A 26,078-nucleotide genomic window follows, 5' to 3' on the forward strand; every position below is an offset into this window, starting at 1 on the left:
GCCCGGCCCTCGACCCGGCCGCCGCACCCACCTCGGAAGTTCTTGATGACCAGCTTCTTGGAGCCGCCCGCGCTCCCCGGCTTGGCGGGCGCGGCGGCCAGGGCCGCGGGCTTGGTGAGGCCGTTGGTGCGGCCCACGAGCGCCGAGAAGCTGCCCTTCCGCGGGGCCTCGTCCGCCATGGCTGGGCCGGAACCGCCGCGCCCCGCCCCGAGCGCCGCCGCCCGCCCAGCTCCGCTCCGCCCGCCCCGGTCCGCGCGGCCTCCGCCCCGTCCTTCTCGCGCGCCCCGCCCCGCCCCGCCCGCGTGCCCGAGTCCAACCGCCGCCGCGCCCGGCTATTCCTGAGGGCTTAGGGGCGCGCTCTGGGAACCCCTCCTGAGGGATCGGACCCCCCCAAGAGCTTCGGACACCCATTCTTGGCTCGAGGGCGCGCGCCGGAACCCCACCCCCGCCCCCGAGGGATCGGGACAGCCCCGGTTCCGGGGGCGCACCGGGACACCCCCCTGGGGCTCTGGGTACCCCCTCCTGGCTCGGGGGTGCGTGCCGGGGGCCCCCTCCTGAGGGGCTCGGGAGCCGGGACCCCCTCCTGAGGGCCCCAGGGAGCGCTCCTCCTGAGGGTTCGGCACCCCCCACCCGGGGCGTGAGACCACCTCGAGGGCTCGGGGGTGCGCGCCGGGACGTGCCCCAACTTCTGAAGGCTCGGGAGCGCGCGGCGGAGGCAACTCCTGAGAGCTCGGGAGCGCGCGCCATGACCCTCCCCTCCACCCCCGCTCGGGCGCGCGCGCCCCGAGGCCCTGGCCCGGCGCGGAGCGTCCTCCGTGGCCTCGTTTTCACAAGGGGCAGTCGAGGGGACAGCGCAGTGAAAGGCAGTTTAGCAGTGGGGCTGTTCTCGCCACTGGACCCCAAACCCCTCAGCCTGGACGGGCCCGAACACACAATCAGAGCCGCTGGCGTCCCGGCTGAGAGGACGGGGGCCCGACAGAAAGACCCCGGGACCCCTTGGCCCGAGCGTGTCGCCGAGTCGGTCCCCGGATTCTCCCTCCGGAACCAGCCTGCGCACATGCGACGGGGTCGGGGACTCCGGGACCGAGACGGACCGAAGGCCGGAAGTGACGCCAGCTGTCCCGCTTGGGGTGTAGGGGGTGGCGCTCTGTGCTCGGTGGCGCTCTGTGCCCATGGCGCACATTACCATCAACCAGTACCTGCAGCAGGTGGGTCCTAGCCGGGGAGCGCGCGGCGGCGTGGTTGGCCCTCGGCGTGTTCCGTGTGTCCCCTCCTGCCTTGGACCCTCAGGCGTCTTCCTTTCGCGCTTCGCGCCCCCTCCTCCGTCCGGGTCCCCGGCGGGCAGCGGCGCGAGCTGACTGAAAGGCCGAACAGCGGCGGCCGGGGCTCGGGAAGGCGACCCGAGGTCTCCCCTGCAGGGCCGCCGTGGGGGCCGGGCGGTGACCGTGGATCGCGGAGGCGTCGCGGTGTAAGTAGACGCGGGGGCCCCAGGTCACTGCCCTCATTTGCTGGCGTGTGTGGCCGCGCTCCCAGGGGGCCCGAAGGGCCTGCGGGCCGCGCCAAGGGCCCGGTGTGGGCGGTGCTGTGTCGGATGGACGCTGCCCCCAGCAGGATGCGGGATAACGTCGGGGACTCCAGGAGACGATGGAGGGGTAAGCGCGAGGCTGTGGCCGCGTTGCAGGCCCGGCTCGTGCCCCTGGTCTTAGCTGTCTTTTAACGCCCTTCACTCTCCGAGCTCAATGCACACTTCATATCGCTCGGTAGATGCGTCTGACGGGTGTTGTTCAACAGCCTTGCAGGCTTCAAAGCGTATATTCTTTCCACTTAACTATGCTTGTCCTCAGAACCAGCACTGTGGTAACAGGGATAGGAAAAATAGGGAATGGATTTTTAAAATATTTGAAGGAAACATTACCAGGACGTGGTGAATAAGAATGGGTGGGCTGAGGGACACCGAGGAGATAAGAATGCCCTGGTGTGATTCCGTCCTGCGCGGCTGTTCTTTGGAGCAGCGTTCGTGTACCTCCGTCCGCCTTCTCTCCCACCTAAGTGGGTGCCGCCACCTGATGGAAGATTCGATGGACATGGACATGAGCCCCCTGAGGCCCCAGAACTATCTTTTCGGTTGTGAACTAAAGGCCGACAAAGATGATCACTTTAAGGTGGATAATGATGAAAATGAGCACCAGTTATCTTTAAGAACGGTCAGTTTAGGGGCTGGTGCAAAGGATGAATTGCACATTGTTGAAGCAGAGGCAATGAATTACGAAGGCAGTCCAATTAAAGTAACACTGGCAACTTTGAAAATGTCTGTACAGCCAACGGTTTCCCTTGGGGCCTTTGAAATAACACCACCAGTGGTCTTAAGGTTGAAGTGTGGTTCAGGGCCAGTGCATATTAGTGGACTGCACTTAGTAGCTGTGGAGGAAGATGCAGAGTCAGAAGATGAAGAAGAGGAGGACGTGAAACTCTTAAGTATATCTGGAAAGCGGTCTGCCCCGGAGGTGGTAGCAAGGTTCCACAGAAAAAAGTAAAACTTGCTGCTGATGAAGATGATGATGATGATGAAGATGATGATGATGATGATTTTGATGATGAGGAAGCTGAAGAAAAAGCACCAGTGAAGAAATCTATACGAGATACTCCAGCCAAAAATGCACAAAAGTCAAATCAGAATGGAAAAGACTCAAAACCATCATCAACACCAAGATCAAAAGGACAAGAATCCTTCAAAAAACAGGAAAAAACTCCTAAAACACCAAAAGGACCTAGTTCTGTAGAAGACATTAAACAAAAATGCAAGCAAGTATAGAAAAAGGTGGTTGTCTTCCCAAAGTGGAAGCCAAGTTCATCAATTATGTGAAGAATTGCTTCCGGATGACTGACCAAGAGGCTATTCAAGATCTCTGGCAGTGGAGGAAGTCTCTTTAAGAAAATAGTTTTAAACAATTTGTTAAAAATTTTCCGTCTTATTTCATTTCTGTAACAGTGCTATCTGGCTGTCTTTTTATAATGCAGAGTGAGAACTTTCCCTACCGTGTTGATAAATGTTGTCCAGGTTCCATTGCCAAGAATGTGTTGTCCAAAATGCCTGTTTAGTTTTTAAAGATGGAACTCCACCCTTTGCTTGGTTTTACGTATGTATGGAATGTTATGATGGGACATAGTAGTAGCGGTGGTCAGATATGGAAATGGTGGGGAGACAAAAATATACATGTGAAATAAAACTCAGTATTTTAATAAAGTAAAAAAAAAAAAAAAAAAAAGAATGATTCCCAGGTTTGTAGTCTGGGAAAAGATGAATAGAGTGGATTTGGAGGGAGAAATAAATTAAGTTTTGGGCATGTTGAGTTTGAGGTGTGTGTTGACAACTAGGTAAAGATACGTACTTGACAGCTGAAAAGTCTGCCATAATTGGGACCAGCAGTTGCTTGGTTAATTGAGAAAACTGGTTAAAACAGGAATCACGAAAAGATGGATATATGCTTTTAACTTAAAACATGAAAGTATACGTTCACTTGCCAATTTTTTTTTTTAACCGCTTACCTCAAGTTCGATACTTGCCAATCTTTTGATGTAGGCCCTGGGCCTTTTCTTTAGGCCATGTCTGTTTTGGCCTAATCTTTGCAGAGTTAACATTTTCCAGTATAAGTTTATTTAAAGTTAAACAAGGATATAGGCATTTAAGAACCAATTTGATACGGTTGTCTTTAGAATTTTCTTAATCTTTTACCATTTTTCCCCCACACCTTTTTTTTAAGAAACTCAAGTGAGCCTTTTAAAAACTTTCAACTTAGCTTATAGAGAAACAACTGCTTCCTTTTGCATTCATGTTTAATTGATGACCTTAAAAGTACATAACTATCGTAACAGGTTCAGCTAGCAAAAATGGATTTGAGAACAAACACATCTGGATATGAGAACACATACAACTTAGCTGGCAAAAGCTTGCAGTGTATTAGAGTGAAGCCTGCTTGCTGAAAGTCCTCATCATGCCTTGGGCATCAGCTTGTGTATTTCAGGGAGGGTTTGGAGAGAGTCATAATTCCAATTCAAGTCAGTTAAAGTGAGACTAGTAAGCGAGCTTCTACTCTATGTGTGTAAGCTGAAGTTTAAACAGACAGATTTGGGTTAAAGATACAAATCTGAGACCCCTTGATATACACATGTTGGGAAAGACTGAGAAGGGGTGACCCAGGGAACAAGTAGAGAGTGGACAGGAGCTGGGCCCAGAATGGACCTCTATAGAGATGTGCATGCCTACATCTCCACAAACAGCAGTGTAGCCACTAACGTGAGACAGGAAAAGTCCACTTCCTCCTAATTTTGATGTATAAAAGTATTTCTGGTTGGACTGGCATGTTACCTAGGTTTTATGTATTAACAGATTCTTGAATATTTTTTAAAAATAGGTGCCTCTTTGATAGAGAACGGCAGTCTGTTGCACACGGTAACACAGCATGTTTGATTTGTTGTAGAGGAACATAGGTGCCAATGTAACTGTATCTCTTTGGGAATAGAACCATCATTTGCACATTCATCAAAGCTAGGAAGTTGGGAGAAATCATTGACTCCTCCTTCAGTCTCAGCAAATAGTCCTTTACCTAACTGGGTGTATCTCCGAAGTCTCTCAAATCCATCCCTTCTTTATCTGCTGCCACGTGCTCCCCAGCCAGGACCCACCGGCTGCAGGTACTGGTTGATGGTTTCCTTTACTTTGCCCTTTCCAAGTGAGACATAGCAAAGAGGGCATAGACTTTAAAGACAATAAGACTTCAGCCCAAATCCTGGCATTTTACTAATTCTGGGACGATGACAAGTTGTCATCCTTCTGTGACTTCTCCTATCGACTTCTGTGACTCTCCATCTCTAAACAGGCTTCGCGTAGTTTTGAGAAAAAAAGACCATGAATACACAGTAAATGCATTTGCTTAGTAAATGATAGTTCTGGTATTTTATTGAAGAAGAGTTGAGCATCTGCCTCTGTTACTAAAACTTGATTGACTCTGTTTCGTCTAGGGAAAGTTCCAGATGCTTTTCGCACATCATCTGGTCTGTTTACCTGTTAACTTGGCGTCACCAGTCTAAAGGTTTATTTCACTTGTGCTGAATGTACCGTGGCCCCCGCCGAAGTACTCATAACTTAAATTCACCATTTAACCGTTTTAAATTACACAATTAAGTACATTCACAATATTGCACAACCATCACCATTATCCAGAATTTTTTTGTCACCCCAAATGGAAACGTCGTAAGCATTAAGCAGTCACTCCCTGTTCCTGCCTCCCCGAGCTGATCAACCGCTAATCTACTTTCTATCTGTATGGATTTGCTGATTGTGGTGATTTCAGTATGTGGCTTTTGTGTGTCTTTTACTTCATGTTTTCAGGGTTCATCTGTGTTGGAGCGTGTATCAGTGTGTCATTCCTTTTCATGGCTAATGATACTGCATCGTATGGAGTATTTTGTTTATCCATTTGTCAGATGATGGACCACTTGGGTTGTTTCCTCTTTTTGGCTATTGTGCTGCTGCTGTGAACATTCATGCACATGTTTGTATTCTTTTTGGCATATACCTAAGAGTGGAATTGCTGAGTCATATGGTAATTCTGTGTTTAACTTCTTGAAGAAATGCCAAAGCAGCTAGCTGCATCATTTTACATTTTCACCAGCAATGTATGTTGCACTGTCTTCACTTCCTTGTCGACACTTGTTTTTCCCATTCTTTTTATTATGGCCATCCTGCGGGGTGCAGAGTGTTATCTTCTTGTGGCACCCCATGATCTTTCTTGTCCCAAAGATTTTCTTCATTATGTTCCTTTTGCCAAGAACACCTCTCCTTTTTACAGGTGTAGTGAACACCTTTATTTAGGGAATCAGCTTTGAGTTAGATACTTTACTCCTTAATCTTGAATAGTTCTTCATATTGCCTTTCAAGAGTTTATGGAATTGGAAAGTCTGACTGTTTAGAAGTGACTTCAGAGATTCATGACCTATAACAATTTTGAATTTTTAAAAGAGTTTTGAGTTCCAGGAGTAGATGGTGCCCGGTGTGGACCAGACTGGTGGGTGTGTGGGGCATGCAGCAGCCACAAGAAAGTCTTCCTGGGGCCAGAGCCAGGGAGCATCCCCTGGTGAGCCAGGCCTGGGGGTGCTGCTCAGAAGGTGCTCACTTGGAGTCTGGTTGTGTGGTCCCGTTGAGGGCTGAAGGCTCTGCAGCATGAGATGTTAAGAGTTGTCCAGGTGGCTGGGCTGCTGGGGTCCTGCCTCCACTGTGGCACCAGTCGCACTTTCAGGGCTTGCTGGTCCTGGCTGTTGCCATCCCTCCTTTTCCTCTCCACACCCCCAGCCTTCTCACAATTGAGTCATTGAGGCAGGGGCATGGATAGGGCCACCCTCGGGACACATGCATGCCTGCCAAGCAAGCTGGGGCCCTCCTTGGACTCAAGGCCCTGTGGCACTGAGCCCTCTAGTCAGGTCACACCTGGGACACTGGGTGCAGCCCAGGTGGGTGTGGCCAAGCGGAGTCGAGGATGTGGTGACATCACCCTGCATATGTGCAGGGACCACCCTGGGAGGTCACAGGCAAAGGAGTGTTACCAGTGAGTGCCCCCAGCAGGGATCTCCACCTCTCCTTGGAGGGACCCAGTGTCTGGACTCCAGGGTTTGATCCCTTTGTGACCACTGTGTCCCCAGTGTGTTTAGTCATTGAAGTATGCTTCCATTCCACAGTGCTTGCTCCAAGTATGGGACTCTCAGTCCCCCATAGGTTCCCTCTGCAGAGAGCCCTGGAGGCCTTGGCGACATCAGAACATCGTGCTCAAGTGTGACCGGTCACCAGAGTACTGATGTTAACCAGAACAAGGCCTCTTCTCAGGCTCCTGGGGCTGGGCCCAGCGCAAGGCCCTGGGTGGTGCGTGTGATCGCACAGTGTGGGGCCCGGCGTGCCTGGAACCATAAGCAGGTGTGGCTGTGGGGAACTCTTAGCTTGAACCTCCTGTTTGTGTGGAGCCAAAGAGAGCACGGCTCGGCCAGCAGGCTCCAGAACCGCTTTCTAGCCAGAAGCGCCTTAGTTGAGCAAGGTTGGAGTCTGTTGGGGCTCCTGTGGCTAGGCCTGCCCACATGGCACAGGGAGGGCCACTTTGGAAGGCATATCCTCTTTGGGGCTAAACTGACTAGTACTGGTTTTCTTGGGGGACCTGCAGACCAAGACCTGGGCGGGATTGGTCATTTTACCTTCCAGCCCAGGGCCAGCTACTGATGGGAGGGCAAGCAGGGAAGACCCTGTGTGCCTGCCCGGCCGAGGCAGTCGCCTCCCTCGTCCTTGAGGGCGATGTTCCGTTGCACCTGGTCAGGTGGTCTTGAGGGAGCCAGATGAGGCGTCTTTGGAGCTGGGCACCAGTGAGTTCTTGCAGGGCGTGGGCAGGGGACACGGGAAAGCCTCTTGCAGAGGATGGGCAGATGCCAGTGTTGTCTTCTTGGGGCCACCTTCAGCTTGATGATGATGATTGGCAAATGCAGTGTTGTAAATTGCAAAATACTGATCTCTAGCGTGGTCATTTTAAAGAGGAAACCTAACCCTTTCCCCTAAACAGTTGAGGATCTTAGTATCCATCTGTCTGCCTTTTAGATGAAATTCCTAACCTGTGGCCAGGGCTATGAAGAGAAACTTAGTTTTCATAATACTTGGGCCCAAGTCATCTTGCACCCATTGTGACTTTGAAAATGTGAGGAGCTGGGATATGATGTGACCTTGAGCAGCAACCTGTGATCTTACATGGACTGGGGCAGGAGGGCTGCCTCTGAATGGCTGTGATTTCCCTGTGAAGGCATAAAACCTGGAAGTCTTCAGATGGCTTCAGCTGAAGAAAAAGTTAAGCTCCTGCTCACACCTCCAACCCAAATCCCATGGGACTCTCCCTTCTGCTCGGTGCCAGTGCTGCTCATTCTCACTGACGACTATGGTCCCAGCAACACCAGCCCACCCACTGCACTCACAAGCAGTTCAGGATTCGGACCCCCATGCCACCAACAACATCTACTCAGTGATGATGAAATTCAGGATTTTTTTTTTTTTGGCAGTCTTTTCGTCCTTAGAAGAAGGACGGTCAAATCCCACAAACTACTGTTTTCAAAGGTTACTCATGTTCTTTTTTCTGATATGCACTTAGGTGTGTTTTTCTATTTGTTTCCATTTTAAGGTTTGTCTTTCTATTTTATTTCTTGAATGGGGTTGTAAGTAACTATTCTATTTAAAGGTGTGCTCAGAAACTTTCCTTCTGTCTCCCTCTCACCTCATTCCACCTCCTCTCTAGAAAGATAATCATTTTCGTTAGATTCTGCCTTCTCCATCCTGTATTTCCTTTTTTTTTTTTTTTTTTGAGACGGAGTCTCGCTCTGCCGCCCAGGCTGGAGTGCAGTGGCCGGATCTCAGCTCACTGCAAGCTCCGCCTCCCGGGTTCACGCCATTCTCCTGCCTCAGCCTCCCAAGTAGCTGGGACTACAGGCGCCCGCCATCTCGCCCGGCTAGTTTTTTGTATTTTTTAGTAGAGACGGGGTTTCACCATGTTAGCCAGGATGGTCTCGATCTGCTGACCTCGTGATCCACCCGTCTCGGCCTCCCAAAGTGCTGGGATTACAGGCTTGAGCCACCGCGCCCGGCCAGGAAGATAAGTCATCCTGTATTTCCTTTTGGGATGTACATGTGACACAGAGACATAAACACATATTTTTCTTGTTTCCCTTCATTCTTATACAAGAGGCAGCATTCTATACATACTCTTTTACAATTTGCTTTTTTCACTTAACTGTATCTTCCAGGAAATTATTCCATGAAAATTCACAGAGATCTTCCACCTTGTCAAAAAATGGTTGCATAGTATGTCTTAAAATGGATGTTTCACAGAGTATTCAGCCAGTCTCTATGGATGGATGTTTAGTTTGTGTCCAATATTTTGTGATTACATGTAGCCAAGTATAAATATCTTCTGTTTCTAGTTGTAAGTCCCTGGAAGTGTGATTACTGTTTCAAAATGTAAATGCATATGTAGTTGTATGGAATAGTCAGGTGGGAAATTCCTTATCATTTAAGTTAGTCTTGAGGAAGGTGGTGTCAGCCTCCCAGTCATACCCTGAATTGAACAATGGGGTGGGAGGAGTTGGGCTCCAGTGTGTTGGACTGGTGGCATGTGTCTCCCTTTCTTCTGGGTGTAGGCACCTGGGCACAGGATTACTGGGTCAGAGAGCAGGCATTTGCTTGCTTTAGTAGAATACCAATTTTCTTCTAAAAATTTACCCCAACTTACCCCACCACCGATGTGTGAGTCTTCTGGTTGCTTCAGGCTCCTGGCAACACTTGGCGTCATCAGCCTTCCTAGTTGGAGGTGCTCTGGTGGGTGTGTAGAGGGCGCTCATCTGCTGGTGCTATTTTGCCATTTACACATCCATGTTATGACATCCCCGATCAGTCTTGTGTTACCATAAAATGTAAATATTTAAGTTTCTCATAGTTAAATTATACTAAATTTCTCATAGTTAAATTATCTAAAGCATTGTGCTTGCCTTTTTGCTTAGTTAGAATTTTTGTGTCTTTTTTTTTTTTGAGACAGAGTCTCACTCTGTGGCCCAGACTGGAATGCAGTGGCGCCATCTTGGCTCACTGCAAGCTCTACCTCCTGGGTTCACGCCATTCTGCGTCAGCCTCCTGAGTAGCTGGGACTACAGGCGCCGCCACCACACCTGGCTAATATTTTGTATTTTTAGTAGAAACGGGGTTTCAGTGTGTTAGCCAGGAGGGTCTCGATCTTTTGACCTCGTGATCCGCCCGCCTCGGCCTCCCAAAGTGCTGGGATTACAGGCGTGAGTCACTGTGCCCTGCCATTTTTTTTGTAAATATAATTTAAGAGCATATTTGGTTTTCTAATTATAAGTATCTGTTGTGGCAGGAGCTAGATAGGGCAAAAGGCTCCCGGGTCTCCCAGTCTCCACCCCATGGTCCACGCAGTCAGCTGATGTGGTGTGGTACAGGCCCTGCATTCGTTACTGTGCTTACATGTTATACATAATTTTTCTCTTCTTTTTTCTCCCAAATCAAGTTATACAGTTTTCCTGCAGTTAACTTTTTTTTTCATTTATTCATCATATTGTGGACATTTTCTCATGTTACTACGTATAGATCTATTTTATTCTTTGTAACAGCAGCCAAGTATCGCATTATATGAATGTGTCATCTATTTAGCTATTTCCATTTTCCTTTTAATTTATATTAAGGTTGAGTGGAAGCTTTTTGAATTTTGGATATATGTGGTTTTTAACCTGATTTCTTTTTCATAAGCTGTATATTTGGATTTTCAAACATATATCAGTGTGATCGAGTAAAACTAGAATAATTCACCTTCATGAAGAGCTGCATGATAAACCACTGACTTATTTTTATTAGCTTGACCGGTTTTTTTTTTTGCTTCAGTAACATCTGTTTTTGTTTTTTTGTGTCTGTTTGTTTTAAAGAGACAGGTCTTGCTATGTTGTCCAGGATGGTCTCGAATTCCTGGCCTCAAGCAATCCTTCCTCAGCCTCACAAAGTGCTGGGATTACAGGCCTGAGCCAGCCAGGAACATCCTATTTTGAAATGAAATTATTGTTTGTCCACTGCAGAGAGTAGTGACTCCTGTTACATTTTGATTATTCTGTCTCCTTTCAAACTAGGGGAAAATGAATTTTCCCCTGTGTGGCATTCAATGTATTGTAGGTTTTATTGGAACAGAATCTTTTATTTTCTGCTTAGGTTTCCCTTTCAAATGTTTCAGGTGTATGAAGCCATCGATACCAGAGATGGAGCATCTTGTGCAGAGTTGGTGTCTTTTAAACATCCTCATGTTGCAAATCCACGACTTCAAGTAGGTAAAAGAACTGTGCACACAGGTTTCTGGAGAGAATTACAGGATAACCACTTTCCTAAGAGAAACGTAGAGTTTGAGTAAGAAGAAAACTAATATTGTCACTGTTATTTGAAAATTGTAAAGTTTCTTTATGATTTATGTAATTTCATTCATTTGTGGAGCACTGACTGTGTGGGTACCCTGTAGTGATACGGACCTCCTGCCCGTGTTTGATTCCTACACAGCTCTCTGAGGTTTGGAAAAGTGAGATGGTGGAGAGACGGTGGAGTTTAGACTCTGTCCAGGCCTGTGCATCCCCAAAGCCCCATAGACGTCATGTACCACAGGTGTCTCCTGTTTAAGTAGAAAGTCCGGCAAGCCAAGGCCCAGCCTGGAGTTGTACATGGAGTTTCCATGTCATCTGTGGCGTAGATGATGTTGAGGTGGTATTTACTATAAAAAATCTTGTGGACATTTGGTAAAGCCCTATTTCCTTATTGACACCCATTATCATATTGGAGTGTGTTTCTACTGGGAGCAGCATTTTTCTTTTGGAAGAAAAATGGGCTTATCTTTGGCGATTATGTTTGGTGGTGTACAGATTTGCAACTCAGACCAGGTAAATCAGTCTCTGAAGTAGCAGCAGGCTTGTTTTTGTTTTTCTAATAAATACTATGTGATTCTATGTGTAGACAGTGTTGAAAACCATTACTTCAAGCAAGAGTTAGTGCTAGAGACTTGATGAGACTCAGGCTTGCCTTGGCCAGAACACCCCATGGCTGGTGCTGTGTGCTTTGTATTGTATCACATGAGAGGACACACACTGTCCTGTTTGCAGTCTGAGATGGATCCCTTCATTGTAAAATTTCCCCAGTAAACTTCTTCTGGTGGTTTCATTCACCAGGGACTGTAGAATGGTGATTTTTCTGATACTCTCATTCTTCTGTCTCACCATATCAGCATGGGCTCATTGCTTTTGTAAAAACAAAACAAAATAAAAAAAAACTCAGTGTGCTGTAATCTATTGTGTATTAGTCCAGGTTCTCCAGAGAAACAGAGCCAATGGGATATATCGATATTTATAGAGGTTTAGTATGAGGAACTGGGTCCTGTGATTATAGTGGTCGAGAAGTCCCCCACAAGGAGTGAATTCTTCCTTCCTCGACCTCTTGTTCTATTCAAGCCGTCATCAGATTGGTCATTGCCTGTCCACACTGAGGAGGGCCATCACCTTTCCTGAATCTACTAGTGCAACTGCCAGTGTCATCCAGAAACACCCTCACATATGCTCCCAGAAATAACATTGTCTGGGGACTCCATGGCCAGCCAAGTTGACAGAATTCACCATCACCTATTGAGATGTTCAGATCATCTAAAATTTGACTGTTAGGAGGAAAGGAAAACTTAGAAAGAAATGTCAGCTAGCCTAGCCCAGGAGATGAGACTGGTGCTCTCAGCAGGAAGCCGGAAAGGGGGAGTCCTAGCACAGCACCATCTGTAACTCGTTAGACCTCACTTACTAAACCTGTGATAGTTACTTAACAAGGATTTCTTGACTGACTGGTTATTAAATACTAAAATATATATGAAAGTGCCTAGAATATTTTCTGACCTGCAAAAGGCGAGACTAAATTATATTCATGGGCTTCTTGTTCCCCTGAAATATTGATAAATATTTGTTGAAGTAATGAACCATTTATTTATGAGACAGAGTCTCTCTCTGTCGCCCAGGGGGTAGTGCAGTGGCACGATCTTGGCTTACTGCAACCTTCACCACCCAGGTTCAAGCGATTCTCATGCCTCAGCCTCCTGAGTAGCTGGGATTAGCAGTGTGCACAACCACACCCGGCTAATTTTTGTAATTTTTTTGTAGAAACGGGCTTTCACCATGTTGGCCCTCCCAAAGTGCTGGGATTACAGGCATGAGCCACTGTGCTCATGGCCTCAACCTTTTATTTAGTGTTTTAAACATAAAGTGCTACTGTGAACTATAAAGCATAAGTTTTCTTGAAACAGGTTTAAATATCTTTCTATATGTTGCATTCTTTCTGTGCCTATTAATTTCACTTTTGCCATTTTTCTTTTTAAAAATCAGATGGCCTCTCCAGAGGAGAAGTGTCAACAAGTCTTGGAACCCCCTTATGATGAAATGTTTGCAGCTCATTTAAGGTAATCTGTTGGGGAGGAAGAAAAACACACATCTGGAAATTGCTGAATTAACTGGGTATTTTATCTTGCATTATCTTATGCTTGAAGCAGTGAATAATTGACTTTGAAAAAGTAGGAAAATGCATTTGTAATTTCACTTTGATAAAGCCTGTGAAAATTTTATACATCAGTTGTATAATACTATTTTTAACATCACATAATATTTACCATAGTGCCTGGATAGTGGTCTTTTTGGTAGAGTGTGGAGCCTAACCATTCACTTACTAACCTTTTTGTGGAAATAATATGTCTTGTTTGAAGCTCTTTACATTACTGGGAAAGAACTAGAGTTGAGCAAAGCAAACAATGCTGCTTTTTATGTACACTTTGTATCTACTGTGTTACCTCTAAAGGATCATTTCAGGCAGAAGATGGTGTCCTTATAGCCATGTGAGATTTGATTACTGTCTTTCAGAGCAGCCTAGGCTACAGGACCAGGGTGGGGTATGTGAGCAGGAATGTCCTGTGAACCCCACAGGGTCTTTGGAAGAGTTGGGGCACCACCGTGTTCCGTGTAGTACAAAGCACCTATGACGTCCTAGCTCTGTGCGGCGTGCGATAGGTTCCGGATTGAACGATGAACTAACACTGACATTACCCAGCTGGGAGTCTAGTTTGAATGTCATTGTCAGCTCCTGCTAGCGTGGAAGGGTCATACTCTGTTATCAACGTGTTACTCGTAAACCTGCTGGAGCTAGGTCCTTCTGGGACTTGAGAGAGTAGTCTCTGAGCTTACTGCGGGACTTCCTCTTATCCTCACCTGTTTGTGTTCAGCCATTTGTGTGTTTCTTCCTTCACCCCTTTCATCCCAGGACCACTGGGACCTGTGCAGTGAAGTGAGCTGCGTGTGCTGCATAACTAGTGCTAGGTTTTGTCGTGTGACAGCATGTTTCTCTTTCTCCTCCAGGTGCACTTACGCAGTGGGGAATCATGACTTCATAGAGGCGTACAAGTGCCAGACCGTGATCGTTCAATATCCTTTGTCATTCATGGCAGCTGTCCGGCGTAGAACACATGCAGTGGATTACTTGGGACTTGAGACCTGGAAACATGGGGCCAGTTGCTCATTTCTGCAGTTAGAAAGGAATGACGGTGTTTTGGAAGAGAAACTCTTTTCAGCTCTTTCACTCGGGTACTTAAATTTAGCATGGATCTGAAGACTCATGCAGTCACTTAGTAAGGAAGAACCCTGGTGAAAAACAAGGATCTTACTCTGTGGAGGAGAAGAAGGGTTAGGTAGTAAGTATAGTTACAGGGACTGGTTAAGTCCTGTGGTGAAATATCAGAAATCCAGAATTCAGGCAGAGATGGACAGGAGTGGAGTCAGACACACGTCAGCATTGAATTGTGGCGGCTGAAGACCTTAAACCAAACCAATTCCTACTTCAGTCATGTATAGTTAAGGCCCGAATCAGTGAGTGTTCTAAGGATTTGTATGTATCTCTAGATTTTGTCTTTTCGTTTTAACCACCTTGTTTAAATATGCACAGAAGAGAGTTAGGCTACTTGCTTACAGCCTCCTTAGAATTCAAGAATTCTAGAGTTGATAAAATCAGCCTTATGCTACAGATTCTAAAGCACTTAAATATAACGCATGATCATCTGGGCTCAGAGAAACCAAATAAAATATCTGAAATGGCTGATTTTTAAAAATCTTGTCTTTTTTACTTAGGAGACAGTATGTGTGAAATATGTGTGTTTAGTATATTTGAGCCTAGAGAGATACAGATATTTGTAATGTGAGCTTATACCTTTTTTCCTTCAAGAACTTACTATTGTTGTAACATAAATCTGCTAAAGGGTGAGCTACATTCCTTAAAATTTAGATTCTTATTCTTTACTTTTATCGTACGTAGCATTGTTTGAACTTTATATGCCGTGTCTTCCTTAATATAGTACATCATTCTTGCGAGCATTCCAGGCCCACAAAGAAGAAAACTGGTAAGTGTGAACAGAAACAGCTGAATTAGTAAATGGCAATTTTTTAAAGTAGAATCTTTTTACAAATTTGCTTTAAAATAAATGTGTGTTTTATTTTCCATGTGGGTATTTAATAGTGTGTTGACATATGGTAATATCCACAAAGATTAGTGGAATTACAAATCTAGTAAACTTAAATGGTGGATGAGCCACATTGTTTGCAGTGTGTCTGTGTAAATATAGTATTATTTTTATTTCACATGTCCATTTCCCCAGATATTTATTAAATACTGTTTTTTTCCTTCAGTTGTCAATTTTGAACTTTTGGTTTTAAACTTTACATAAAAGAGGTAGACCAACTACCGTTCATTTGGGGTGTTCTAATACATAATAACGGTGGTATTTTTAAATGCCTTGCCAAACTAATTCTTAATTTCATGATGTATTAACAAACTATAGATAAATACTGAATTTTGTTTATACTAAAGTAACCAAAGGCCTTTTGCAAACAAACCCACCCTTTTATCTTTTTTTTTTTTCTTGAGACAGAGTCTTACTCAGTTGCCCAGGCTGGAGTGCAGTGGCGTGATCTCGGCTCACTGCAAGCTCCGCCTCCCATCACGCTTTTATCTTTTAACGTAAAAACTTGCACATGAAAACAGTCCAGTTTTGCCAGTTGGCTATAAAAGTTGTTTTGTGACATTTTGTGCATTACATATTCTGGTTCTTGTTAGGAAATCTGATCAAACCACTTCTTTTTTAGTGGTGCTGTTTGGATACTGGTGGGAAGCTGAGGGGAGGAGGATATCCTGGGAGCCTAGAGCTGCAGCAGGGCTGGGGCCTTTGACAGGGTTGGGGAGTACTGCAGTGTGAGGCCCTGGGATGATCAGGAAGTTTGGGGCCTGCAGCCCACCTGGACAGAAGGTGAGGAAGCAAACAACTGTCAGAGTTTTGGATCAGCATGGACTCCATTCTGGATAGTAGTCCTGGGCGTCTGTGTTCTTCCCACCTCTGGGGATGGAATCTTGGGTCTCATAGCCCCTCACACTTGTTCACTTTTTGTCCTGCAGGGCTCTGCCTGTCATGTACGCAGTAGCGCTTGACCTTCGAGTGTTTGCTAATAATGTAAGTTTAATTTGCTGTCATTATTGTTTTAAAATGAATACTTGGTGACTATCTGTTGTTTAATTTCATGTCATTCTTTCCAAAAGTTTTGAGGAGCGAATTGAAGTTGAGATGTGTCTGGTATAGGAAGCAAAAGAACAGATATTGACTATTCTTTCTAGGTTAACACAAACAGATTTAAATAAACATTTGCTCAGATTTCCACACTGTTCATACAGAGGGAGAGGTTTCGTTTTGTGGTTAACCATTTATGGTATGTATTATTTTTATGAAGTGAAGTGAGTGGAACAACAGCAAATGAGCTGCTCTGCATCTCTTCTACCTTTAAGATGTGGCCTGCTCCCCCGCTGAATTCAGCTTCTTATAGATTTGGGCAGCAGGAGGGGGCTTCCCTGGGGTGAGGGGAGATCCTGGGTTTTATGAAGGTGACTTCCCCTTGGGGACCTGCAGAAGCCCCCATTATGGAGCAGCATTTGTCTACCTTTTGGTTTTAGGACGACCCCTTTATGGTTTTAGAAATGATTGATGACTTCAGTTCTAGGTAGCATGCAATGTATTTCTCCCTATTGCGCCTGCTAAAACCAGTTAAAACCCTGGGAGTTGTCAGGCTGGCATGGCTATGGGAGGTGGAGAAAAGAGTGGGATGGGGCTCAGAGTCATATGTAGGGAGTCTCCGGGTTTCCCTTTTGTCTCCTGTCTGTCCTAGACTGGGTGCCTTAAAAACCTGAAGCCTTTCACCGTCAGGCAGAGACAAAAAGCCCCAAGGAAACCAGGAGCCTGGGAAGACAGTCCAGCAAGACAGAACTCTGACCATCACTGCCTCACTCCAGTGCCTGGTACAAAAAGTCAGCAGGTCCCTCCCGCCCCATCCGCAAAGTGGTACGAGCTGGGGGTGGCCCAGGACCTCCACCCTGGGCTAGCAGTAATGAGGAGCTAGGTGGATGGCAGAGGCTCAGCAGGGGACCTGGACCTCCCCCATTCAGTGGCAAAGGGGATGCGCCTGTTTCTCTGCTTACATTGTGAGGCCTGCTAAAAGAAGATAAATAAGATCCATAGTCTCGTCATGTAGTGCCCCAAATGTCCAGGTTTAATCAACACCGATTACCAGGAAAATGTCAACTTTCTGAGATTTCACATGAGAAAAAACATTCAGCAGAAGACACCAATGCTGAGATTGCACAGATGTTGGAATTATCTGACAAGAGTTTTAAACAGCCCTCTTGATTCAGCAAGCAATTTAGAACATGCTTGAAACAAATGAAAATGTTGAAAGTCTCAACAAGGAAATAGGCAATATAAAGAAGAATGGGGGGGGGTTCCAAGATGGCCGAATAGGAACAGCTCCAGGCTGCAGCTCCCAGCATGAGCAGCCCGAAGATGGGTGATTTCTGCATTTCCAACTGAGGTACCGTGTTCATCTCACTGGGGCGTGTCGGACAGTTGGTGCAGGACAATGGGTGCAGCCCATCCAGCGAGAGTTGAAGCAGGGCGAGGGAGGCATCCCCTCACCTGGGAAGCGCAAGGGGTAAGGGAATTCCCCTTCCTAGCTAAGGGAAACCATGACACACAGCGCCTGAAAAATCGGGTCACTCCCACCCTGATGCTGCGCTTTTCCAAGGGTCTTAGCACGCGGCATCAGGAGATGATATCCCGTGCCTGGCTCAGAGGGTCCCACGCCCATGGAGCCTCCCTCATTGCTAGCACAGCAGTCTGAGATCTAACTGCAAGGTGGCAGTGAGGCTTGGGGAGGGGCGCCCACCATTGCTGAGGCTTGAGTAGGTAAACAAAGCGGCGGAGAAGCTCGAACTGGGTGGAGCCCACTGCAGCTCAAGGAGGCCTGCCTACCTCTGGAGACTCCAACTCTGGGGACAGGGCATAGCCAAACAAAAGGCAGCAAAAACCTCTGCAGATTTAAATGTCCCTGACTGACAGCTTTGAAGAGAGTAGTGGTTCTCCAAGCACAGAGTTTGAGATCTGAGAACAGACAGACTGCCTCAAGTGGGTCCCTGACCCCCAAGTAGCCTAACTGGGAGGCACCCCCCCCCCCCGGTAGGGGCAGACTGACACCTCACACGGCCGGGTACCCCTCTGAGACGAACCTTCCAGAGGAACAATCAGGCAGCAACATTTGCTGTTCAGCAATATTCACTCTTCTGCAGCCTCCGCTGCTGATGCCCAGGCAAACAGGTCTGGAGTGGACCTCCAGCAAACTCCAACAGACCTGCAGCTGAGGGTCCTGACTGTTAGAAGGAAAACTAACAAACAGAAAGGACATCCACACCAAAACCCCATCTGTATGTCACCATCATCAAAGACCAAAGGTAGATGAAACCTACCTTTGATGGGGAAAAAACAGAGCAGAAAAGCTGAAAATTCTAAAAATCAGAGTGCCTCTCCCCCTCCAAAGGAATGCAGCTCCTCGCCAGCAGCGGAACAAAGCTGGACAGAAAATGACTTTGACAACCTGAGAGAAGAAGGCTTCAGACGATCAAACTTCTCCGAGCTAAAGGAGAAAGTTTGAACCCATCGCAAAGAAACTAAAAACCTTGAAAAAAGATTAGACGAATGGCTAACTAGAATAACCAATGTAGAAAAGTCCGTAAATGACGAGATGGAGCTGAAAACCATGGCACGAGAACTATGTGACAAATGCACAAGCTTCAGTAACTGATTCGATCAACTGGAAGAAAGGTTATCAGTGATTGAAGATCAAATGAATGAAATGAGGAGAGAAGTTTAGAGAAAAACAGGTAAAAAGAAACGAACAAAGCCTCCAAGAAATATGGGACTATGTGAAAAGACCAAATCTATGTCTGATTGGTGTACCAGAAAGTGATGGAGAGAATGGAACCAAGTTGGAAAATGCTTTGCAGAATATTATCCAGGAGAACTTCCCCAACCTAGTAAGGCAGGCCAACATTCAAATTCAGGAAATACAGAGAACGCCACAAAGATACACCTTGAGAAGAGCCACTCCAAAACACATAATTGTCAGATTCACCAAAGTTGAAATGAAAAAAAAAAATGTTAAGGGCAGCCAGAGAGAAAGGTCGGGTTACCCACAAAGGGAAGCCCATCAGACTAACAGCGGATCTCTCGGCAGAAACTCTACAAGCCAGAAGAAGGGGGAGACAATATTCAACATTCTTAAAGAAAAGAATTTTCAGCCCAGAATTTCATATCCAGCCAAACTAGGTTTCATAAGTGAAGGAGAAGTAAAATCCTTTATAGACAAGCAAATGCTGAGGGATTTTGTCACCACCAGCCCTGCCCTACAAGAGCTCCCGAAGGAAGCACTAAACATGGAAAGGAACAACCGGTACCAGCCACTGCAAAAACATGCCAAATGTAAAGACCGTTGATGCTAGGAAGAAACTGCATCAACTAACAAGCAAAATAACCAGCTAACATCATAAAGACAGGATCAAATTCACACATAACAGTATTAACCTTAAATGTAAATGGGCCAAATGCTCCAATTAAAAGACACAGACTGGCAAATTGGATAAAGAGTCAAGACCCATCAGTGTACTGTATTCAGGAGACCCATCTCATGTGCAGACACACACATAGGCTCAAAATGAAGGGATGGAGGAAGATCTACCAAGCAAATGGAAAACAAAAAAAGGCAGGGGTTGCAATCCTAGTCTCTGATAAAACAGACTTTAAACCAACAAAGCTCAAAAGAGACAAAGAAGGCCATTATGTAATGGTAAACGGATCAATTCAACAAGAAGAGCAAACTATCCTAAATATATATGCACCCAATACAGGAGCACCCAAATTCATAAGGCAAGACCTCAGAGACTTACAAAGAGACTTGGACTCCCACACAGTAATAATGGGAGACTTTAACACCTCACTGTCAACATCAGACAGATCGAGACAGAAAGTTAACAAGGATATCCAGGAATTGAACTCAGCTCTGCACCAAGCGGACCTAATAGACATCTACAGAACTCTCCACCCCAAATCAACAGAATATACATTCTTCTCAGCACCACATCGCACTTATTCCAAAACTGACCACATAGTTGGAAGTAAAGCACTCCTCAGCAAATGTAAAAGAACAGAAATTAAAACAAACTGCCTCTCAGACCACAGGACAATCAAACTAGAACTCAGGATTAAGAAACTCACTCAAAACTGCTCAACTACACAGAAACTGAACAACCTGCTCCTGAATAACTACTAGGTACATATCGAAATGAAAGCAGAAATAAAGATGTTCTTTGAAACCAATGAGAACAAAGATACAACATACCAGAATCTCTGGGACACATTTAAAGCAGTGTGTAGAAGGAAATTTATAACACTAAATGCCCACAAGAGAAAGCAGGAAAGATCTAAAATTGACACCCTAACATCACAATTAAAAGAACTAGAGAAGCAAGAGCAAACACATTCAAAAGCCAGCAGAAGGCAAGAAATAACTAAGATCAGAGCAGAACTGAAGGAGATAGAGACACAAAAAAACCTTCAAAAAAATCAATGAATCCAGGAACTGGTTTTTTGAAAAGATCAACAAAATTGGTAGACTGCTAGCAAGACTAATAAAGAAGAAAAGAGAGAAGAATCAAATAGACACAATAAAAAATTATAAAGGGGATACACCACTGATCCCACAGAAATACAAACTACCATCAGAGAATAGTATAAACACCTCTATGCAAATAAACTAGAAAACCTAGAAGAAATGGATAAATTCCTGGACACATACACTCTCCCAAGACTAAACTAGGAAGAAGTTGAATCCCTGAATAGACCAATAACAGGCTCTGAAATTGAGGCAATAATTCATAGCCTACCAACCAAAAAAGGTCCGGGACCAGATGGATTCACAGCCGAATTCTACCAGAGGTACGACAAGGAGCTGGTACCATTCCTTCTGAAACTATTCCAATCAATAGAAAAAGAGGGAATCCTCACTAACTCATTTTATGAGGCCAACATCATCCTGATACCAAAGCCTGGCAGAGACACAACAAAAAAAGAAAATTTTAGACCAATATCCCTGATGAACATTGATGCAAAAATCCTGAATAAAATACCGGCAAACAGAATCCAGCAGCACATCAAAAAGCTTATCCACCATGATCAAGTGGGCTTCATCCCTGGGATGCAAGGCTGGTTCAACATATGCAAATCAATAAACGTAATCCAGCATATAAACAGAACCAAAGACAAAAACCACATGATTATCTCAATAGATAGCAGAAAAGGCCTTTGACAAAATTCAACAGCCCTTCATGCTAAAAACTCTCAATAAATTTGGTATTGATGGAACATATCTCAAAATAATAAGAGCTATTTATGACAAACCCACAGCCAATATCATACTGAATGGGAAAAAACTGGAAGCATTCCCTTTGAAAACTGGCACAGGCAGGGATGCCCTTTCTCACTACTCCTATTCAACATAGTGTTGGAAGTGCTGGCCAGGGCATTCAGGCAGGAGAGAGAAATAAAGGGTATTCAATTAGGAAAAGAGGAAGTCAAATTATCCCTGTTTGCAGATGACAAAATTGTATATTTAGAAAACCCCATCATCTCAGCCCAAAATCTCCTTAAGCTGATAAGCAATTTCAGCAAAGTCTCAGGATACAAAATCAACGTGCAGAAATCACAAGCATTCTTTTTTTTTTTTTTTTTTGAGACGGAGTCTTGCTCTGTCGCCCTGGCTGGAGTGCAGTGGCCGGATCTCAGCTCACTGCAAGCTCCGCCTCCCGGGTTTACGCCATTCTCCTGCCTCAGCCTCCCGAGTAGCTGGGACTACAGGCGCCCGCCACCTCGCCCGGCTAGTTTTTTGTGTTTTTAGTAGAGACAGGGTTTCACCATGTTAGCCAGGATGCTCTTGATCTCCTGACCTCGTGATCCGCCCGTCTTGGCCTCCCAAAGTGCTGGGATTACAGGCTTGAGCCACCACGCCCGGCCCACAAGCATTCTTATACACCAGTAACACACAAACAGAGAGCCAAATCGTGAGTGAACTCCCATTCGCAGTTGCTTCAAATAGAATAAAATACCTAGGAATCCAGCTTATAAGCGATGTGAAGGACCTCTTCAAGGAGAACTACAAACCACTGCTCAAGGAAATAAAAGAGGACACAAACAAATGGAAGAACATTCCATGCTCATGGATAGGAAGAATCAATATCGTGAAAATGGCCATACTGCCCAAGGTAATTTATAGATTCAATGCCATCCCCATTAAGCTACCAATGACTTTTTTTTTTTTTTTTTTGAGACGGAGTCTCGCTCTGTCGCCGGGCTGGAGTGCAGTGGCCAGTTCTCAGCTCACTGCAAGCTCCGCCTCCCGGGTTTACACCATTCTCCTGCCTCAGCCTCCGAGTAGCTGGGACTACAGGCGCCCGCCACCTCGCCGGCTAGTTTTTTGTGTTTTTAGTAGAGACAGGGTTTCACCATGTTAGCCAGGATGCTCTTGATCTCCTGACCTCGTGATCCGCCCGTCTTGGCCTCCCAAAGTGCTGGATTACAGGCTTGAGCCACCACGCCCGGCCCACAAGCATTCTTATACACCAGTAACACACAAACAGAGAGCCAAATCGTGAGTGAACTCCCATTCGCAGTTGCTTCAAATAGAATAAAATACCTAGGAATCCAGCTTATAAGCGATGTGAAGGACCTCTTCAAGGAGAACTACAAACCACTGCTCAAGGAAATAAAAGAGGACACAAACAAATGGAAGAACATTCCATGCTCATGGATAGGAAGAATCAATATCGTGAAAATGGCCATACTGCCCAAGGTAATTTATAGATTCAATGCCATCCCCATTAAGCTACCAATGACTTTTTTTTTTTTTTTTTTGAGACGGAGTCTCGCTCTGTCGCCCGGGCTGGAGTGCAGTGGCCAGTTCTCAGCTCACTGCAAGCTCCGCCTCCCGGGTTTACACCATTCTCCTGCCTCAGCCTCCGAGTAGCTGGGACTACAGGCGCCCGCCACCTCGCCCGGCTAGTTTTTTGTATTTTTTAGTAGAGACGGGGTTTCACCGTGTTAGCCAGGATGGTCTCGATCTTCTGACCTCGTGATCCGCCCACCTCGGCCTCCCAAAGTGCTGGGATTACAGGCTTGAGCCACCGCGTGCGGCCAAGCTACCAATGACTTTCTTCACAGAATTGGAAAAAACTAGTTTAAAGTTCATATGGAACCAAAAAAGAGCCCACATTGCCAAGACAATCGTAAGCCAAAAGAACAAAGCTGGAGGCATCATGCCACCTGACTTCAAACTATACTACAAGGCTACAGTAACCAAAACAGCAGGAAGGCGAACATCACACACCGGGGCCTGTTGTGGGGAGCGGGGAGCGGGGAGGGGATAGCATTAGGAGATATACCTAATGTAAATGACAAGTTAATGGGTGCAGCACACCAACATGGCACATGTATACATACGTAACAAACCTGCATGTTGTGCACATGTACCCTAGAACTTAAAGTATAATAAAAAATAAAAAAAAGAACCAAATGGAAATTTTAGAACTGAAAAGTGTACTGAAGACCTCAGAGAACTTTTATCTTTGTTATATCTATTTATATTTACTGTATTAAAAATTTTAATTAGAAAAGATTTTTAAAAATGTATTCCTTTTAAAGCAACAATAAACCTTTTACATGAAACATAACTGACTTTTTAAATAAAAAATAACTATTTCCAAAACAAAATACTAAGAAAAGTGGTGTCACATCACTTTTGACCTCTTCGACGCCTAGTTCAGCAGAAGCCATCTGGTTCTCTTGCCTGCTTCTGCACTTACTCTGTTGCAGTACACTGTTTTGAGTAAAGTATTTCTCTGCCTGATGCTGAAAGGCTACATCACAAAGATGTAGATGGAAAGGAGAGGAATATTCTCCTAGGCTTTCCAGACCATTGAGATAATTCTTTGACTCTACCTATGAAAACTCCAAGAGGCAGTTTTTTTTAAAAGGTTAGTTACCATGTGGCTTCTGAAGAGTCCCAATAAACTTTTTCTATCTTTACACTAAAATCCACTGATCTGCCTAAAGCACTTTGAATGGATTTCATAGTATCTTGTGTCAGTCATGTCTTAGTCCATTTGGGCTGCTGTAAGAAAATGCTATAAACTGGGTGGCTTGTAACCAACAAACATTTATGTCTCACAGTTCTGGAGGCAGGGAGGTCCAAGATCAAGTCACCAGCAGATTGAGTGTCTGATGAAAAGGGCTGCTTCCTGCCTCAAAGCACCTTCTTGCTGTGTCTGCACGTGGTAGATGGGGCAAAGGATCGCTTCAAATCCCGTTCCTGACAGCTTTATCTTCATGACCTCATCACCTCCCAGAGGCCTCTGTTCCAAACACCGTCACGTTGAGGGTTAGGATTTCAGCATGAGTTTTGGAGGGGACACAAGCATTCAGACCATAGCAGAGCATTTGGAGAGTGTTGTCTTACTGAGCCATGCAGCAACTCCCAAGTGTTGGCACACCACTGTTGAAAACCCAACCCCCAAACCCCTACCTTTCTTAACATCTACAGGGGCCTCATCAGAAAAGCCTTGGAGTAAGGAAAAGCTGCAAAACTCACGGTAGTTGATAAAAGTTTTCCAGCATTCTGATTTTTCTTGAAAGCACACATGTCGTTGGCAACCAGTACCATCAGTGCAAATGTTAATATAGTAAAAAAAGACCATGATGGCTTAGTGTTGTCGTGAATATAGTTTGAGCTGTGGGTCATTTGCAAGCCTGTTGTAGGCCTTGCGTTTGTGGAGAACACAAGTGGGAGAAACAGGTTCTTTCTTTAACCAAGGCCATCCTCGCAAATGCGAGGGAAAAATCAGACTCAGCAATGACTTTGGTATTTGTTAAACGTTTTTATTTCAAGCGTTTTGACTAGCCAGCTTCAGGGACTGAAGGAAGAGAGCTCAATCACTTAGTAACATGCAGTGCAGGTTTGAAAAGTTGGTGACTGACTTAACTTGAAATAATTGAAGAAAGATTAGGTTTGTGGAAGAATCGGAATAATACAGACTTCTCAATTTTTAAAAATATTATAGTACATGCTAGCTGATTTCTCCAGAATCTGTCGGGACTTTGGCTCTTAATTGTACACATTTTTTGCTTTAAGAAATCAATGTTTTGGCTGGGCACAGTGGCTCACGCTTGTAATCCCAACACTTTGGGAGGCCAAGATGAGAGGGTTACTTGGAGTCAGAAGTTCAGGACCAGCCAGAGCAACAAAGTGAGACCCTGTCTCTACAAAAAAAACAAAAAAAAAAAAACAAAAAAAACCACCCAAACCTAGCCAGGCATGGTGGTGCCTGCTTCCATGGTTCCAGCTCCTCAGGTGGCTGAGGTGGGAAGATGAATGGAACCCAGGAGGTTGAGGCTGCTGTGAGGTGTGATTGGGCCACTGCACTCCGGCCTGGGTGACACAGCAAGATCTCGTCTCGGAAAAATGAAATAAAATAAATGTTTTTATATTTTATTAGGCAGATCAACAGTTGGTAAAGAAAGGCAAAAGCAAAGTTGGGGACATGTTGGAAAAAGCAGCAGAGTTACTGATGAGTTGTTTCCGGGTCTGTGCCAGCGACACGTGAGTAAGGACTTGAGGACCGTCGGGCGCTGTCAGTCGTGGTTTTTGTCGCAGTGTTCACCCTTTCTGGCCTGTGTTTATTGTTGACGTATATTTTACTTCTACACATATTGTAATCCCACAACCATCATTACTTTTGCTTTAAAAAGTTGATTGTTTTGTAAAAGAAATAAGAGCTGAGGGAAAAAAAGATTCTTTTCGTTTGCCCACGTTTGACCATGCCTGAAGCTCCTCGCTGCGGGAACCAGTTTCCGTCTGGTGCCATTTCCCTTTCCTGAAGCACTTTCTTCCACATTTGCATTTGTTGAGGGTCTGAGGGCAGTGAATCCTCTAAGCTTTCATTTTTCTGAAACTGTCTTTATTATTTTAAGAAATTT

The 26,078-nt window shown here is 45.4% G+C and overlaps 2 protein-coding genes and 1 pseudogene across 12 annotated transcripts in view; 2 read left to right on the forward strand and 1 right to left on the reverse strand.

The window, feature by feature from the left end:
• Positions 1-392, reverse strand: part of CUL4A (cullin 4A) — a 58,604-nt gene extending 58,212 nt beyond the window's left edge. For all 3 annotated transcript variants that reach the window (XM_033177164.1, XM_033177165.1, XM_033177167.1), the window contains exon 1: positions 32-392. In XM_033177164.1, coding sequence (XP_033033055.1) covers positions 32-179 — 148 coding nt within the window. In that variant the 5' untranslated portion in view covers positions 180-392. The remainder of the gene's footprint in view (positions 1-31) is intronic.
• Positions 393-1,086: 694 nt separating this feature from the next.
• Positions 1,087-26,078, forward strand: part of PCID2 (PCI domain containing 2) — a 53,266-nt gene continuing 28,274 nt past the window's right edge. For 4 of the 8 annotated variants that reach the window (XR_004428945.1, XM_033177170.1, XM_033177172.1 and 1 more), the window contains exons 1-7: positions 1,139-1,208; positions 10,806-10,895; positions 12,973-13,046; positions 13,993-14,058; positions 14,985-15,026; positions 16,076-16,130; positions 25,598-25,701. Coding sequence is in view for 6 of the 8 variants with exons in the window: in XM_033177170.1 (XP_033033061.1) it covers positions 1,173-1,208; positions 10,806-10,895; positions 12,973-13,046; positions 13,993-14,058; positions 14,985-15,026; positions 16,076-16,130; positions 25,598-25,701 (467 nt within the window). In the remaining 2 variants the exon portion in view is untranslated. The other 4 variants (XM_033177175.1, XM_033177169.1, XM_033177174.1 and 1 more) reach the window with 3 other exon arrangements.
• Positions 1,920-2,951, forward strand: LOC117063479 (annotated as a pseudogene). Its single transcript, XR_004428946.1, has one exon. The product of XR_004428946.1 is annotated as a nucleophosmin-like (transcript).

The sequence above is a fragment of the Trachypithecus francoisi genome, unplaced genomic scaffold (assembly GCF_009764315.1).
Source record: "Trachypithecus francoisi isolate TF-2019V2 unplaced genomic scaffold, Tfra_2.0 Lachesis_group18, whole genome shotgun sequence".
Classification (NCBI taxonomy): Eukaryota; Metazoa; Chordata; class Mammalia; order Primates; family Cercopithecidae; genus Trachypithecus; species Trachypithecus francoisi.